This window comes from Electrona antarctica (assembly GCF_951216825.1).
Source record: "Electrona antarctica genome assembly, chromosome: 8".
In the NCBI taxonomy this organism is placed as follows: Eukaryota; Metazoa; Chordata; class Actinopteri; order Myctophiformes; family Myctophidae; genus Electrona; species Electrona antarctica.
Genome location: NC_136789.1, coordinates 35792339 through 35810272, shown reverse-complemented (window position 1 = coordinate 35810272; position 17934 = coordinate 35792339). Strand labels below are relative to the sequence as shown.

The 17934-nt window shown below is 50.2% G+C and overlaps 1 protein-coding gene across 2 annotated transcripts in view; it reads left to right on the top strand.

Moving 5' to 3' along the window:
- The window catches only part of mcm3ap (minichromosome maintenance complex component 3 associated protein), a 67769-nt gene that overhangs the window by 998 nt on the left and 48837 nt on the right, over positions 1-17934 (top strand). For both annotated transcript variants that reach the window (XM_079507727.1, XM_079507726.1), the window contains exons 2-12: positions 2394-2883; positions 3614-3738; positions 4563-4655; positions 4860-5274; positions 6405-7029; positions 8092-8386; positions 10609-10906; positions 11033-11283; positions 14346-14427; positions 15345-15492; positions 16961-17190. In XM_079507727.1, coding sequence (XP_079363853.1) covers positions 2472-2883; positions 3614-3738; positions 4563-4655; positions 4860-5274; positions 6405-7029; positions 8092-8386; positions 10609-10906; positions 11033-11283; positions 14346-14427; positions 15345-15492; positions 16961-17190 — 2974 coding nt within the window. In that variant the 5' untranslated portion in view covers positions 2394-2471. The remainder of the gene's footprint in view (positions 1-2393; positions 2884-3613; positions 3739-4562; positions 4656-4859; positions 5275-6404; positions 7030-8091; positions 8387-10608; positions 10907-11032; positions 11284-14345; positions 14428-15344; positions 15493-16960; positions 17191-17934) is intronic.

The window sequence follows — 17934 nt, the reverse complement described above, 5'->3', positions numbered from 1 at the left end:
GGGTCCATTTGGTTCCATGTGTTACACTCTCAGAGTTACAGAGCTGTAAGGGTCCATTTGGTTCCATGTGTTACACTCTCAGAGTTACAGACCTGTAAGGGTCCATTTGGTTCCATGTGTTACACTCTCAGAGTTACAGACCTGTAAGGGTCCATTTGGTTCCATGTGTTACACTCTCAGAGTTACAGACCCGCAAGGGTCCATTTGGTTCCATGTGTTACACTCTCAGAGTTACAGACCCATAAGGGTCCATGTGTTACACTCTCAGAGTTACAGACCTGTAAGGGTCCATTTGGTTCCATGTGTTACACTCTCAGAGTTACAGACCTGTAAGGGTCCATTTGGTTCCATGTGTTACACTCTCAGAGTTACAGACCCGCAAGGGTCCATTTGGTTCCATGTGTTACACTCTCAGAGTTACAGACCCATAAGGGTCCATGTGTTACACTCTCAGAGTTACAGACCTGTAAGGGTCCATTTGGTTCCATGTGTTACACTCTCAGAGTTACAGACCCGTAAGGGTCCATTTGGTTCCATGTGTTACACTCTCAGAGTTACAGACCCGTAAGGGTCCATTTGGTTCCATGTGTTACACTCTCAGAGTTACAGACCCATAAGGGTCCATGTGTTACACTCTCAGAGTTACAGACCTGTAAGGGTCCATTTGGTTCCATGTGTTACACTCTCAGAGTTACAGACCCGTAAGGGTCCATTTGGTTCCATGTGTTACACTCTCAGAGTTACAGACCCGTAAGGGTCCATTTGGTTCCATGTGTTACACTCTCAGAGTTACAGACCTGTAAGGGTCCATTTGGTTCCATGTGTACACAGTACAGTACAGACCCCCCCCCCCCCCCCCCCCCCCCCCCTGAGAAGGACCTCAGAGGGCACTTTGAGAACCACTGGTATAGTTCCAGGGCGGCTGTGTCTCAGGAGGTAGAGCAGGTGGTCCAATGATCCCTGGGTCGGCGGTTCGAGTCCCGGCTCCTCCTCCTGTCCACATGTCAAAGGGTCCTTGAGCAAGACGACACTGAACTCCACTCTGCCCCCAATGAGTCGGTCGGTGTGAGTGGGAATGTGGTGTGTGAATGTGGCGTCGACTGTTCGCCGCTTCACCTCCCAATGTATGAATGAATGGACCATTGTAAAGCGCTTTGAGCACTTGGAAAAGCGCTATAAAATGCAATTCATTAATAATGGATCTCTTTGTCAATCAAAAAAGCACACCCGTGTGAACTGAGTAGTGTAATAGTAGTGTAGTTATATAGCCTGTCTGACGTAATGAAATCATGTCTGACGTAATGAAATCACACCCGGGTGAACATAGCAACCATGCTCATTTTTTCTGCACAGACTAACAAAGCCAGTTGTAGGAGTGGTTTACACCACTCAATAATGAAATCACACCCGGGTGAACAGGGTGAACATAGCAACCATGCTCATTTTTTCTGCACAGACTAACAAAGCCAGTTGTAGGAGTGGTTTAACACCACTCAATAATGAAATCACACCCGGGTGAACAGGGTGAACATAGCAACCATGCTCATTTCTTCTGCACAGACTAACAAAGCCAGTTGTAGGAGTGGTTTACACCACTCAAAAACATAAAAAACCCAAATATATTTTGAAAATAGCAGGTCTACAAGCTCTACGTATATGGGATGCAATGAATATACTGTACATGATGCAATTTTTCTATTTTTATATTGATCCTATAAACAATGTGTCTGTGGTGAATCTGATGCACCAAAACACACACAACAGAACTGTTTTGTCTTTCCGCACAGAAGAAATGATTTGTGAAAACAGACGGAAAGTAATTACTTGCGCAAGCAGAGCGCGCAAGTAATAGTTTTCGTCCAGTGCTTCGATGCGTATGTCGCCGTTTGATGCGTATGCGCCGTGCCAGCGTATGACATAATGACTACTTGTGCTTGATATGGCAGTGGTGTCAGATTACATACATGCATACATTGGGGGCATTACCTTTAATCCTCCCGACACTTAAACATATCGTCATTACGTCACCATCGAAAACCAATTACACCCTGGCATTGGGTCCTTTAATCCACATCTTTATTACGTCATCATTGAGAGCTAGTTGTACCAGTTATACCCTGACGTCATTATGCTGCTACGATACATACGCATCAAACGGGGCATACGCAAAGTAACCACAGTATACCGCTAATCAACTTACAAATGACATATACATAGCTGAGATTTGACAGTTTGTAGTGGTCGACAGTAGTTGCACGCTCTGCTTGCGCACTAGGCCATTTCTGGCCTACTTGTGTGCAACAAGCAAGTAGGCACTCGACAGAGTGCAGTTCTAGTTTATTCTGTGGTTTGTATGTATTTACCTGATTGTGTTTTTTTTGTTTCTGCTTCAGGAATCTGCAGCGAAGAAGACAGAGAAAACAAACAGAGCAAACAGACACACATCAATGCTTTAGTTTCGACTCGGTGAAATGAATCCCAGCGGGGGTCTGTTCGGGGCTTCGCCTCAAGGGGGCGCCTTCCAGGTTCCCGGCGGTGGCGGCAGCAGCAACAAGCCGGGGATGTTCCAGTCTGCGTTTGGCTCTCAGCCACAGACTGCAGCGTTTGGCTCTCAGCCACAGAGCGCTGCGTTTGGCTCTCAGCCACAGAGTGCTGCGTTTGGCTCTCAGCCACAGAGCGCTGCGTTTGGCTCTCAGCCACAGAGCGCTGCGTTTGGCTCTCAGCCACAGACTGCAGCGTTTGGCTCTCAGCCACAGACTGCTGCGTTTGGCTCTCAGCCACAGACTGCTGCGTTTGGCTCTCAGCCACAGAGTGCTGCGTTCTTCCAGTCTGGAATGTTCCCACAGTCCGCTATGATGCAGGGACACACACCAGCTGTTGGAGGTAGGTAGGAAGGTAGCCCTAAATCACCCTAACGCTAATGACACTGAGTGGTTAGGGCTGTCACTATTACAATTTTTTAAGTTGACGATTAACACCCTGAGCGCACAGGGCTCAAGAGGTAGAGCAGGTCGTCCAATGATCCATGGGTCGGCGGGTCGAATCCCGGCTCCTCCTGGCTACATGTCGAAGTGTCCTTGGGCAAGACACTGAACCCCAAATTTCTCCCGATTTTGCTGGTTGGTACCTTGCATGGCTTCCGCCGCAATCGGTGTATGAGTGTGTGTGTGAATGGGTGAATGTAATGCACAATCTATGTAAAGCGCCTTGGATAAAGGCGCTATATAAATGCACTATTTAGGATGAAGTTCTCCGCCCTTTCAATTAGTAACGCCCAGCGCTCAGGACTGAGATTGATCAAAAGGATGGAGATTTATTGATATCAAAACCGATCGCATTGCTCCACAGGCTGGAAGAGTCTGTTGCGCAACATTCTATGTTATTTTTTTTCCTTCAAAATAGCAAATAGTTGATCTACAAGCTTACAACGTGACGTGTTGTAAGCTTGTAGATCAACTATTTCTGCTATTTCCTTTCTTTTAAATGTATGGACATTGTTGGAAACGATTGACGATCATGAAAAAATAATTGCAATTAGGCGATGAAGTAATACTTGTGACAGGCCTGTGAATGGTGTGATACTGTAATAAATGTTCTCCATGGTGTCACACAGGCCCAGCTGGGACCTCCATGTTCGGACAGACTCCCTCCTTTGGACAGACGGCGTCCTCCTCTCTGGGTCAGAGCTCGCTGTTCGGACAGCCACAGGGATCTGAACCGCCAACCCCGATGAGCCAGGCAGGTTACCATGCTCCAGTGTTGTAGTGATGCTGTTGTTATTCCTTCCTGTGTGACGTAGTCACTAGTACGTTTTCTCAGGCTTCGTACACACACAAAGAACAACTGTGCTGTGCTCTGCCTGTGTTTCATGGCCGCCCCAATGCTTTTCCAATGGAAGTCACGTGGTTTGACCAAACACTTGTGTTTGATTGCCCCCCCCCCCCCCCCCCCCCCCTCCCCCCATCACACACAACTGTTTGGTCAAACCACGTGACTTTCATTGGAAAAGCATTGAGGCGGCCATGAAACACGGACAGCACAGAGCATGTTCGTCTGATATGTGTGTACGAAGCCTTAGGCCTCAGTCACACTATTGAGACGGCTGTCTTGTGTCTTGTCCGTGTTTAATTCAAACATCAAACATTTTTGTTTGATGGCTGTGTTGTGGCGTCGGGCGTTACTAATAGATAAGACGAAGATACTTGGTCCTGGGCGTTCTAGGTGTGTCTCCTGTACGGTGTCTGGAGACCCAAGAGATCACTAATCAATGTGTCTCCTGTACGGTGTCCGGAGACCCAAGAGATCACTAATCAATGTGTCTCCTGTACGGTGTCTGGAGACCCAAGAGATCACTAATCAATGTGTCTCCTGTACGGTGTCTGGAGACCCAAGAGATCACTAATCAATGTGTCTCCTGTACGGTGTCTGGAGACCCAAGAGATCACTAATCAATGTGTCTCCTGTACGGTGTCTGGAGACCCAAGAGATCACTAATCAATGTGTCTCCTGTACGGTGTCTGGAGACCCAAGAGATCACTAATCAATGATCTATTCTGTTCCAGGCCTTTGGTCAGAGCAGCTCTATGAGCAGCAGCTCTATGAGCAGCAGCTCTATGTTCGGGGCGGGCAGTGGCAGCACAGCAGCTTTTGGACAGGTCGGTATCATTAAGAATAATTATAATATTTATTATTATCAATATAATACATGTTTAGGAGCATTACTATTACCATCAATAAAATACGTATTTAGAATAATATTCTATATTCAAGCCTCAATTCTCTATGCCGAAAACGCAATTAATTAATGAATGTTTATTATTTTTTAACTGTGATATACTGCGTTGCTCCGCTCCCTCCAGGTGAGTGGAGCCGTGTTTGGACAGACTCCAGCGTTCGGTCAGCAGTCGGTCTTCGGTCAGCAGCCTCCTCCAGCCTTCGGTCAGCAGCCTCCTCCTCCTCCAGCCTTCGGTCAGCAGCCTCCTCCTCCTCCAGGCTTCGGTCAGCAGCCTCCTCCTGCTCCAGCCTTCGGTCAGCAGCAGCCTCCTCCTCCTCCAGGCTTCGGTCAGCAGCCTCCTCCTGCTCCAGCCTTCGGTCAGCAGCAGCCTCCTCCTGCTCCAGCCTTCGGTCAGCAGCCTCCTCCTCCTCCAGGCTTCGGTCAGCAGCCTCCTCCTCCTCCAGGCTTCGGTCAGCAGCCTCCTCCTCCTCCAGGCTTCGGTCAGCAGGCTTCAGTGTTCAGCCTCTCGTCTGCTGCCTCCCACACTACCACCACCACAGGTGGGTTAGAGCATGCAGAACTGTTTCATCCCCTCCATCATGGAATTGAACTGTTGTTCCACAGTACGATTAGTGTCCATGACCATAACATCAAACAGGTCCATAGGAGACCACAGTGCGATTAGTGTCCATGACCATAACATCAAACAGGTCCATAGGAGACCACAGTGCGATTAGTGTCCATGACCATAACATCAAACAGGTCCATAGGAGACCACAGTACGATTAGTGTCCATGACCATAACATCAAACAGGTCCATAGGAGACCACAGTGCGATTAGTGTCCATGACCATAACATCAAACAGGTCCATAGGAGACCACAGTGCGATTAGTGTCCATGACCATAACATCAAACAGGTCCATAGGAGACCACAGTGCGATTAGTGTCCATGACCATAACATCAAACAGGTCCATAGGAGACCACAGTACGATTAGTGTCCATGACAATAACATCAACATTCCCTGACGGTGACGGAGACGCGACGCTGACGCGCCCGGTGGAGCCCCGGTGTTAGGCTTTTCGGAGTCAGTGTAAATATCATGTTGACCTTTTACAGAGCTAGTATAGAGTCAATCTTAAGATACGGTATGTCCAGCTGGTTTGGAAATCTAACTGTGAAGTACAAATCTCAAATAAGTAGGCTAGCAATTATGGCTGGGAAGATCATGGGCAAACACTCATTTGTTCCCCTGTCAATCAAAATGCTCAATCAGAGATCGCCGAATGCACTTTATTGACTAGTTGCACTTTATCAAGGGAATGTGTGCAATATCTCTGTTCTGTATGTTGGGTGTTTCATGGTGTTTTTCCTTTTCTTATGTTATTTGTATGCAGCTGTGACTCCGTCTCCAAGACACATGTCTCCCAAGGGAGACAAATAAAGACAACCTTGAACCTTGTTATCAATCAGAACCCATCTTAACCCATTTAGGCCTGACGTTGAAATTTAAAACAAAATCATGACTTGATTTGAGGCACATTTTAACGATTTTTCAAAAATAGCAGACCTACAAGTTGGCGCGCTATGAGCTTGTAGATCTGCTATTTTTCAATAGCTAAATTATAACATAATGTATGTTACCACCAAAAGGGGTTCCCGCTCAAAATGGGTTAATGTCTGTCCACAGGTTCCACCTCCTCCACCACAGGCTCTTTTGGACACACCCCCTTCGGCCAGCCTCTGTCCACTGGCTCCTCCTCCTCTGCTGGGGGGGTGTTTGGGTCAGTGGCTCAGGGTTCATCGTCCTCTGCTGGGGGGGTGTTTGGGTCAACCCCTCAAGGTGCATCGTCCTCTGCTGGGGGGGTGTTCGGCTCAACGGCTCAGGGTTCGAGCCAAAGCAGAGGCGTGGCCCTGCCCCAGTTCAGCTTCAAGCCCGCCAACGAGGTGCTGTTTAAGCCCATCTTCAGTGCCAGCCCCGAACCACCACCACCACCACCACCCCCCTCCTCCTCCTCCTCCAACAACAACCCTGAACCGAGCAGCGCTGCTGGGTCTGGCATGGAGAGCAGCTCTCCTCCTCCTCCTCCTCCTCCTCCTCCTCCAGCACCAGCACCACCCCTGGGCTTCAGCTTCTCCCAGCCTGCTCACATCTCCGCCCAGAAGGAGCCTCCGCCGCCTCAGGCCTCCACCGCCTCCTCCTCCTCCACCACCGGAGGCTCTGCGGCGCTGCAGTTCACCTTCTCCCAGCCAGCTTCGCCCTGTGGCACCAACACTGCACCCCCCACTGAGCCCACCACCCCGTCTACATTCAGGTGAGCCCCCCCACCCCCCCCCACCGAGCCCACCACCCCGTCTACATTCAGGTGAGCCCCCCCCCCCCCCCCCCCCCCACCGAGCCCACCACCCCGTCTACATTCAGGTGAGCCCCCCCCCCACCGAGCCCACCACCCCGTCTACATTCAGGTGAGCCCCCCCCCCCACCGAGCCCACCACCCCGTCTACATTCAGGTGAGCCCCCCCCCCCCACCGAGCCCACCACCCCGTCTACATTCAGGTGAGCCCCCCCCCCACCGAGCCCACCACCCCGTCTACATTCAGGTGAGCCCCCCCCCCCCACCGAGCCCACCACCCCGTCTACATTCAGGTGAGCCCCCCCCCCACCGAGCCCACCACCCCGTCTACATTCAGGTGAGCCCCCCCCCACCGAGCCCACCACCCCGTCTACATTCAGGTGAGCCCCCCCCCCCCCCCCCCACCGAGCCCACCACCCCGTCTACATTCAGGTGAGCCCCCCCCCACCGAGCCCACCACCCCGTCTACATTCAGGTGAGCCCCCCCCCCACCGAGCCCACCACCCCGTCTACATTCAGGTGAGCCCCCCCCCCCCCACCGAGCCCACCACCCCGTCTACATTCAGGTGAGTCCCCCCACCGAGCCCACCACGCCGTCTACATTCAGGTGAGCCCCCCCCCCCCACCGAGCCCACCACCCCGTCTACATTCAGGTGAGCCCCCCCCCCCCACCGAGCCCACCACCCCGTCTACATTCAGGTGAGCCCCCCCCCCCCCCCCACCGAGCCCACCACCCCGTCTACATTCAGGTGAGTCCCCCCCCCCCCACCGAGCCCACCACCCCGTCTACATTCAGGTGAGCCCCCCCACCGAGCCCACCACCCCGTCTACATTCAGGTGAGTCCCCCCCCCCCCTACCGAGCCCACCACCCCGTCTACATTCAGGTGAGTCCCCCCCCCCCCTACCGAGCCCACCACCCCGTCTACATTCAGGTGAATCTGATCTCAGGTCAATATGGGTTAAAAAAACACAAAGCAATAATAAAATAATGCAAATCCACTTGCCTTGTTCTTGTCTCTCAGCTTTTCAACCACAGTGCTCCAGCCACAGAGCGTAGCTCCCCTCTTCGGGGCGAGCAGCTTCGGTCAGGCGTCTCCGTTCGCCAAGGACGCCCCCGCAGAGGAGAGGAGCTCCTCCTCCTCCTTGTCCTCCAACGCGGCTGACCGGGAGGCCACGGGGGAATCCAACCCGTTCGCTGCACAGCGGCCCAGCAAAGGAACCAAGCGGAAGGACAGCCCGTCGGGTCCCGACGGGCCAGAGAGAGCCAAGAAGGAGGAGAGTCCCCAGACGGAGGGGGAGACGCCACGGCAACCACAGGTCATTAAACACAATATGTAACATACGTAGAGTCCCCAGACGGAGGGGGAGACGCCACGGCAACCACAGGTCATTATTTAAACACAATATGTAACATACGTAGAGTCCCCAGGCGGAGGGGGAGACGCCTCCACAACCACAGGTCATTAAACACAATATGTAACATACGTAGAGTCCCCAGGCGGAGGGGGAGACGCCTCCACAACCACAGGTCATTAAACACAATATGTAACATACGTAGAGTCCCCAGACGGAGGGGGAGACGCCTCCACAACCACAGGTCATTAAACACAATATGTAACATACGTAGAGTCCCCAGGCGGAGGGGGAGACGCCACGGCAACCACAGGTCATTATTTAAACACAATATGTAACATACGTAGAGTCCCCAGACGGAGGGGGAGACGCCTCCACAACCACAGGTCATTAAACACAATATGTAACATACGTAGAGTCCCCAGACGGAGGGGGAGACGCCACGGCAACCACAGGTCATTAAACACAATATGTAACATACGTAGAGTCCCCAGACGGAGGGGGAGACGCCACGGCAACCACAGGTCATTAAACACAATATGTAACATACGTAGAGTCCCCAGACGGAGGGGGAGACGCCACGGCAACCACAGGTCATTAAACACAATATGTAACATACGTAGAGTCCCCAGACGGAGGGGGAGACGCCACGGCAACCACAGGTCATTAAACACAATATGTAACATACGTAGAGTCCCCAGACGGAGGGGGAGACGCCTCCACAACCACAGGTCATTAAACACAATATGTAACATACGTAGAGTCCCCAGACGGAGGGGGAGACGCCACGGCAACCACAGGTCATTAAACACAATATGTAACATACGTAGAGTCCCCAGACGGAGGGGGAGACGCCACGGCAACCACAGGTCATTATTTAAACACAATATGTAACATACGTAGAGTCCCCAGACGGAGGGGGAGACGCCTCCACAACCACAGGTCATTAAACACAATATGTAACACACGTAGAGTCCCCAGACGGAGGGGGAGACGCCTCCACAACCACAGGTCATTAAACACAATATGTAACATACGTAGAGTCCCCAGACGGAGGGGGAGACGCCTCCACAACCACAGGTCAGCGTTATGGTAGCCTCGGAAACCCAGACGTTTTTATTTCCAGGGAGAAAAAAAAATGTCTGTGGCAGAGTCAGTCCACTTCAATACGGCATAGAGTAGCGAAAACGTCGCTCGCTCTCTGCTGATTTCTGATCGTCTGCACCTTTGTTACATTAACGCACACACGTACGGGGACTGCCCATAGATCCGAAGTCCCGTTAGTCGGAACATGCAGGAAGGTTGGCCAACATGCACTGCTCCCGTAACCTGACTCCGCCAGATGGGGCAGCAGAGAGTTAGTCCGAACATGCAGTAAGGTTGGCGAACATGCACTGCTCCCGTAACCTGACTCCGCCAGATGGGGCAGCAGAGAGTTAGTCCGAACATGCAGTAAGGTTGGCGAACATGCACTGCTCCCGTAACCTGACTCCGCCAGATGGGGCAGCAGAGAGTACACTGGGAACATGCAGTAAGGTTGGCCAACATGCACTGCTCCCGTAACCTGACTCCGCCAGATGGGGCAGCAGAGAGTACACTGGGTTCCCCCCTCCTGCTCCCATCTGGGAACTCTCAGGCAGACTTGATGCTCCGGCCACCAAACGGCCTGGCCAATCAGTGGCAGCTAGAGGCGGGATCAAGGCAGCACTGTGTATGCATTGATACACTCCTCTGTCTCTCTCTATCTCTCTCTGTCTCTCTGTCTCTCTCTTTCTGTCTCTCTCTGTCTCTCTCTGTCTCTCTCTCTCTCTCTCTCTCTCTCTGTCTCTCTCTCTCTGTCTCTCTATCTCTCTCTGTCTCTGTCTCTCTGTCTCTCTATCTCTCTCTGTCTCTCTGTCTCTCTCTCTGTCTCTCTGTGTCTCTGTCTCGCTCTGTCTCTGTCTCTGTCTCTGTGTCTCTCTCTCTCTCTCTCTCTCTCTCATCTTTTCGTGGCAGGGCAAAATACACAATATACGAAATCTAAACCGACATAATAAATATATAGGCATGAACATAGGGCTAGTACAGATACATGAACATAGGCTAGTACAGATACAAACATGTGCAGATGTTGGACTGAACATCTAGGATGATCCTTTTGACCTAAATCTAATGCCTCCGTCATTGTTTGCCTCCTGGTTGTACAGAAGAGGCCTCTGCTGCGTTCTCGGGGCCCGGTGGCCGGCCTGTTCGGTCGGGCGCTGAGTGGCGTCCTGAAGGAGGCCAGACGCAGTGAGCCAGCGCTGAGGAACAGGAGCCCCACGGGCCAGGCAGCAGAGTGGACGCGGGACAGCAGGAGCCCCCTGCAGCAGCCCCCCATGGCCCCCCAGGCACCAGCAGCAGCAGAGTGGACGGACCCCAGCCCCGCTCAGGGGGGTCCGCCACCCTGCAGGGCCCAGGCTCCCACCAGAGAGGTTCTGGAGAGAGAGCTGGTGGACACCACGGGTACGTGGGTGTATTTTATATGAAGAATACATATAAGAGTGTCTTAAGTGGGAGAGGGCGGGGCTTAGCTAAAGGTGAATTATCATTTCATTTAATTTTGTCATTTTTTATTTATTGTCCAACCAGATTCAGCCAAAGCCGTGAAGGCGGAGCCCTTGGCCACGACCCCGGCCAGACGCGGCAGCCAACGGGCGGAGAGCACGGAGGGTCTGTCGCCCAATGAGCTCAGAGAGCTGATGGTGCTGCAGTGTAAGAACGTCCCTCCTCAGCTCAACAAGAAGGACATTCTGACCAAACACTTCAGTCAGTACGGAGCGCTGAGGACGGTCTACTGCCGCCCGCACAAGAACCTGGCCATCGTGCACTTCAGAGACCACGTGAGTTTATTCACTGCTACTCACTGTTAACCAGAACCTGGCCATCGTGCACTTCAGAGACCACGTGAGTTTATTCACCGCTACTCACTGTTAACCAGAACCTGGCCATCGTGCACTTCAGAGACCACGTGAGTTTATTCACCACTACTCACTGTTAACCAGAACCTGGCCATCGTGCACTTCAGAGACCACGTGAGTTTATTCACCGCTACTCACTGTTAACTAGAACCTGGCAACGTGAGTCCATTCACTGCTACTCACTACTAACTAGAACCTGGCAACGTGAGTCCATTCACTGCTCACTATTAACTAGAACCTGGCAACGTGAGTCCATTCACTGCTCACTATTAACTAGAACCTGGCAACGTGAGTCCATTCACTGCTCACTATTAACTAGAACCTGGCAACGTGAGTCCATTCACTGCTCACTATTAACTAGAACCTGGCAACGTGAGTCCATTCACTGCTACTCACTGTTAACGAGAACCTGGCAACGTGAGTCCATTCACTGCTACTCGCTGTTAAGTAGAACCTGGCAACGTGAGTCCATTCACTGCTCACTATTAACTAGAACCTGGCAACGTGAGTCCATTCACTGCTCACTATTAACTAGAACCTGGCAACGTGAGTCCATTCACTGCTCACTATTAACTAGAACCTGGCAACGTGAGTCCATTCACTGCTCACTATTAACTAGAACCTGGCAACGTGAGTCCATTCACTGCTACTCACTGTTAACGAGAACCTGGCAACGTGAGTCCATTCACCGCTACTCACTGTTAACGAGAACCTGGCAACGTGAGTCCATTCACCGCTACTCACTGTTAACGAGAACCTGGCAACGTGAGGCCATTCACTGCTACTCACTGTTAACGAGAACCTGGCAACGTGAGTCCATTCACTGCTACTCACTGTTAAGTAGAACCTGGCAACGTGAGTCCATTCACTGCTCACTATTAACTAGAACCTGGCAACGTGAGTCCATTCACTGCTCACTATTAACTAGAACCTGGCAATGTGAGTCCATTCACTGCTCACTATTAACTAGAACCTGGCAACGTGAGTCCATTCACTGCTCACTATTAACTAGAACCTGGCAACGTGAGTCCATTCACTGCTACTCACTGTTAACGAGAACCTGGCAACGTGAGTCCATTCACCGCTACTCACTGTTAACGAGAACCTGGCAACGTGAGTCCATTCACTGCTACTCACTGTTAACTAGAACCTGGCAACGTGAGTCCATTCACTGCTACTCACTGTTAACTAGAACCTGGCAACGTGAGTCCATTCACTGCTACTCACTACTAACTAGAACCTGGCAACGTGAGTCCATTCACTGCTACTCACTGTTAACTAGAACCTGGCAACGTGAGTCCATTCACTGCTACTCACTATTAACTAGAACCTGGCAACGTGAGTCCATTCACTGCTACTCACTGTTAACGAGAACCTGGCAACGTGAGTCCATTCACTGCTACTCACTATTAACTAGAACCTGGCAACGTGAGTCCATTCACTGCTACTCACTGTTAACGAGAACCTGGCAACGTGAGTCCATTCACTGCTACTCACTATTAACTAGAACCTGGCAACGTGAGTCCATTCACTGCTACTCACTGTTAACGAGAACCTGGCAACGTGAGTCCATTCACTGCTACTCACTATTAACTAGAACCTGGCAACGTGAGTCCATTCACTGCTCACTATTAACTAGAACCTGGCAATGTGAGTCCATTCACTGCTACTCACTATTAACTAGAACCTGGCAACGTGAGTCCATTCACTGCTCACTATTAACTAGAACCTGGCAACGTGAGTCCATTCACTGCTCACTATTAACTAGAACCTGGCAATGTGAGTCCATTCACTGCTACTCACTATTAACTAGAACCTGGCAACGTGAGTCCATTCACTGCTACTCACTGTTAACTAGAACCTGGCAACGTGAGTCCATTCACTGCTACTCACTGTTAACGAGAACCTGGCAACGTGAGTCCATTCACTGCTACTCACTGTTAACTAGAACCTGGCAACGTGAGTCCATTCACTGCTACTCACTGTTAACGAGAACCTGGCAACGTGAGTCCATTCACTGCTACTCACTATTAACTAGAACCTGGCAACGTGCACTTCCACGACCACGTGAGTTTATTCACTGCTAGTCACTATTACCACTTTTTATGTGCCGGAATTTTTCAAAATAAAGGCGCTAGAGTGCCCAGCAGATGAGGGTGATTTTACTCTGAAAAGCCCCGCCTTCCATTCCCCCCCAAGACCGGGAGGTATAATGTTCCACTACTACATCGCGCTACCTCGTCTGAGCTCTCTTTCGAAGCGTTGATATTCCAAACGAGATGCTTGATGACCTTATTTTGTCGACCCATGGGACCCACACTGGCTCCAGGATGTAAACACTGTGTTAATGTTAATGACGTCAAGCACATCTTTATGACAAGGACATGTTTGAACTGTGTCTTTATGACACGGACATGTTTGAACTGTGTCTTTATGACAAGGACATGTTTGAACTGTGTCTTTATGACAAGGACATGTTTGAACTGTGTCTTTATGACACAGACATGTTTGAACTGTGTCTCCTTCAGGACATGTTAAGGACATGTTTGAACTGTGTCTCCTTCAGGACATGTTAAGGACATGTTTGAACTGTGTCTCCTTCAGGACATGTTAAGGACATGTTTGAACTGTGTCTCCTTCAGGACATGTTAAGGACATGTTTGAACTGTGTCTCCTTCAGGACATGTTAAGGACATGTTTGAACTGTGTCTCCTTCAGGACATGTTAAGGACATGTTTGAACTGTGTCTCCTTCAGGACATGTTAAGGACATGTTTGAACTGTGTCTCCTTCAGGACATGTTAAGGACATGTTTGAACTGTGTCTCCTTCAGGACATGTTAAGGACATGTTTGAACTGTGTCTCCTTCAGGACATGTTAAGGACATGTTTGAACTGTGTCTCCTTCAGGACATGTTAAGGACATGTTTGAACTGTGTCTCCTTCAGGACATGTTAAGGACATGTTTGAACTGTGTCTCCTTCAGGAATCTGCAGCCAAGGCAAAGAAGAAGGGCAAAAACCTCCAGCGACACGAACTCTACATTCTCTGGCAGAGGAAGAAACAGAGTAAATATCGTGTGTGTGTGCGTGTGCGTGTGCGTGTGCGTGTGCGTGTGCGTGTGCGTGTGTGTGTGTGTGTGTGTGTGTGTGTGTGTGTGTGTGTTAGAACTAAAGGATAAGGGGGGAAGTGTGTTGGAACTAAAGGATAAGGGGGGAAGTGTGTTGGAACTAAAGGATAAGGGGGGAAGTGTGTTGGAACTAAAGGATAAGGGGGGAAGTGTGTTGGAACTAAAGGATAAGGGGGGAAGTGTGTTGGAACTAAAGGATAAGGGGGGAAGTGTGTTGGAACTAAAGGATAAAGGGGGGAAGTGTGTTGGAACTAAAGGATAAAGGGGGAAGTGTGTTGGAACTAAAGGATAAAGGGGGGAAGTGTGTTGGAACTAAAGGATAAAGGGGGGAAGTGTGTTGGAACTAAAGGATAAAGGGGGAAGTGTGTTGGAACTAAAGGATAAAGGGGGGAAGTGTGTTGGAACTAAAGGATAAAGGGGGAAGTGTGTTGGAACTAAAGGATAAAGGGGGGAAGTGTGTTGGAACTAAAGGATAAAGGGGGAAGTGTGTTGGAACTAAAGGATAAAGGGGGGAAGTGTGTTGGAACTAAAGGATAAAGGGGGAAGTGTGTTGGAACTAAAGGATAAAGGGGGAAGTGTGTTGGAACTAAAGGATAAAGGGGGAAGTGTATTGGAACTAAAGGATAAAGGGGGGAAGTGTGTTGGAACTAAAGGATAAAGGGGGAAGTGTGTTGGAACTAAAGGATAAAGGGGGAAGTGTGTTGGAACTAAAGGATAAAGGGGGGAAGTGTGTTGGAACTAAAGGATAAAGGGGGAAGTGTGTTGGAACTAAAGGATAAAGGGGGAAGTGTGTTGGAACTAAAGGATAAAGGGGGGAAGTGTGTTGGAACTAAAGGATAAAGGGTTGTTAATCAGGTCCAGCAGAGAAGGGAAAGAGAGCCCCCCCGAAGAGGCAGGAGGAGGAGATGAAGGCCCAGAGCTCCTCGTCATCCTCGTCTCCGGTCAGACGACCAACGGCGCCACCTAGAGTTCCACCGGTCAGCGCCATCTTTACCCCCCGCAGGTAAGCCTTAAAATACTTGTAATTACTTTATGTATATTGTGGGCCCTGTACCCCATAGCCTGAGCTACTGTACCCCATAGCCTGAGCTACTGTACCCCATAGCCTGAGCTACTGTACCCCATAGCCTGAGCTACTGTACCCCATAGCCTGAGCTACTGTACCCCATAGCCTGAGCTACTGTACCCCATAGCCTGAGCTACTGTACCCCATAGCCTGAGCTACCGTACCCCATAGCCTGAGCTACCGTACCCCATAGCCTGAGCTACCGTACCCCATAGCCTGAGCTACCGTACCCCATAGCCTGAGCTACCGTACCCCATAGCCTGAGCTACCGTACCCCATAGCCTGAGCTACCGTACCCCATAGCCTGAGCTACCGTACCCCATAGCCTGGGCTACCGTACCCCATAGCCTGAGCTACCGTACCCCATAGCCTGAGCTACCGTACCCCATAGCCTGAGCTACTGTACCCCATAGCCCCTCCTCTCCCCCCACTCTAAGGAAATTAAGGAAAAGTGTATGCATGCACTATGTGTACTATGTAAACTCTTCATTTCCATATTCACTATGTGTACTATGTAAACTCTTCATTTCCATATTCACTATGTGTACTATGTAAACTCTTCATTTCCATATTCCAGCCATTCAGGTGCAAAAAACATATATATATATTTTTTTTAAATAGTTTGGGGATCCCCCAAAGTAATTTGGAGACCCCCCCGAGGGGTCACGAGTCGCGACCCACGGGTTGAGAACCCCTTTTCTAAATCAGTAATTCTCAAACGTCCTTGTGCCAACGACCCCCAGAATGATATAGATATATTTGGCCGCGGAACCCCCCCCACCCCCCCCACAACCCCCCCCATCTGAGAATGCTTTGTGTTTTTGAGTGGTGCAACCACTCCAAGGAACAGCAATGTCCGTGTTCACCTATGTGACTATGAGCACCAGTATGACTATGAGTACCAGTAGGGGCGCTGTTGTGCCAGAAACAGAGAGAGAGATAGTGCTGCACTGTTGCCTGCTAATGAGAGAGAGAGAGAGAGATGGGGGGGGGGGGGGGGGGGAGTAGGTAGAGGGGTTATATCTCATAATGCACATGTGTAGTAAAGTAAAGTAGCTTGTTTGTCCAGCCTTGCTGTGTGTGTGTGTGAGTGAGTGAGTGAGTGTGTGTGAGAGAGAGAGAAAAAAAAAACCACTCCTACAACTGGCTTTGTTAGTGCAGAAAAAATGAGCATGGTTGCTATGTTCACCCGGGTGTGATTTCATTACGTCAGACAACTGGCTTTGTTAGTCCAGAAAAAATGAGCATTGTTGCTATGTTCACCCTGTTCACCCGGGTGTGATTTCATTACGTCAGACATGATTTCATTACGTCAGACAGGCCTTACACCACTCAGTTCACACGGGTGTGATTCTTTTTTAATGTGCGTGCGTGCGTGCGCCCGTGTGCTGGTGTCTGTGTCCAGTGTCAGCTCTCCGGTCAAGAAGCCAGCGTCAGCTAAGACCCTCCAGATGGACAGTGACGGTCAGCAGAGAGGGGAGGAGCCGGGCCCGGATGCCCCGCCCACAACCAGCAGCTCCTCCTCCTCCGAGCGCCCCGTCCCCTCCTCCATCCTGCACCTGATTGGCCAGCTGGCCGAGACCGCCGAGGACAAGTACCGCCTCCTGGAGCAGCGGGACAAGATACTGCGTCAAGGTAGCGTAGCTCCGCCCCCCCGTAGCGCTGCCCCCATAGCTCCGCCCCCGTAGCTCCGCCCCCATAGCTCCGCCCCCGCAGTGTCGATCAGTGTTGTTTTCGTCGACTAAAACTAAGACGAAAAATGTTCGTCGACCTTTTTCCACTGACGAAAACTAAATGGAAACTACATGAAAACTAAGCTATGACGACTAAAACTAAGACTAAATGTATCGACAATTTCGTCAACAAATAAAAACTAGACTAAAATGTTAGGAAGGGACTAGTGGACAAGAGATCCAATATAAGTCATTTTACACTTGGTTGCATGCTGAAAATAGCTTCTACAAGCTCACAACGCGTCGCGCTGCGACGTGTCTGCTATTTTCAACAAATAAAAGGATCAAAGGAAGTATTGACGGTCACTGTTTCTGGGTTTATTGATAAAGGAAGTATTGACGGTTACTGTTTCTGGGTTTATTGATAAAGAAGTATTGACGGTCACTGTTTCTGGGTTTATTGATAAAGGAAGTATTGACGGACACTGTTTCTGGGTTTATTGATAAAGGAAGTATTGACGGTTACTGTTTCTGGGTTTATTGATAAAGGAAGTATTGACGGTTACTGTTTCTGGGTTTATTGATAAAGGAAGTATTGACTGTCACTGTTTCTGGGTTTATTGATAAAGGAAGTATTGACTGTCACTGTTTCTGGGTTTATTGATGAAAGGAGATCAACGTCAATGCAAATTAGTGAATCCCAGCA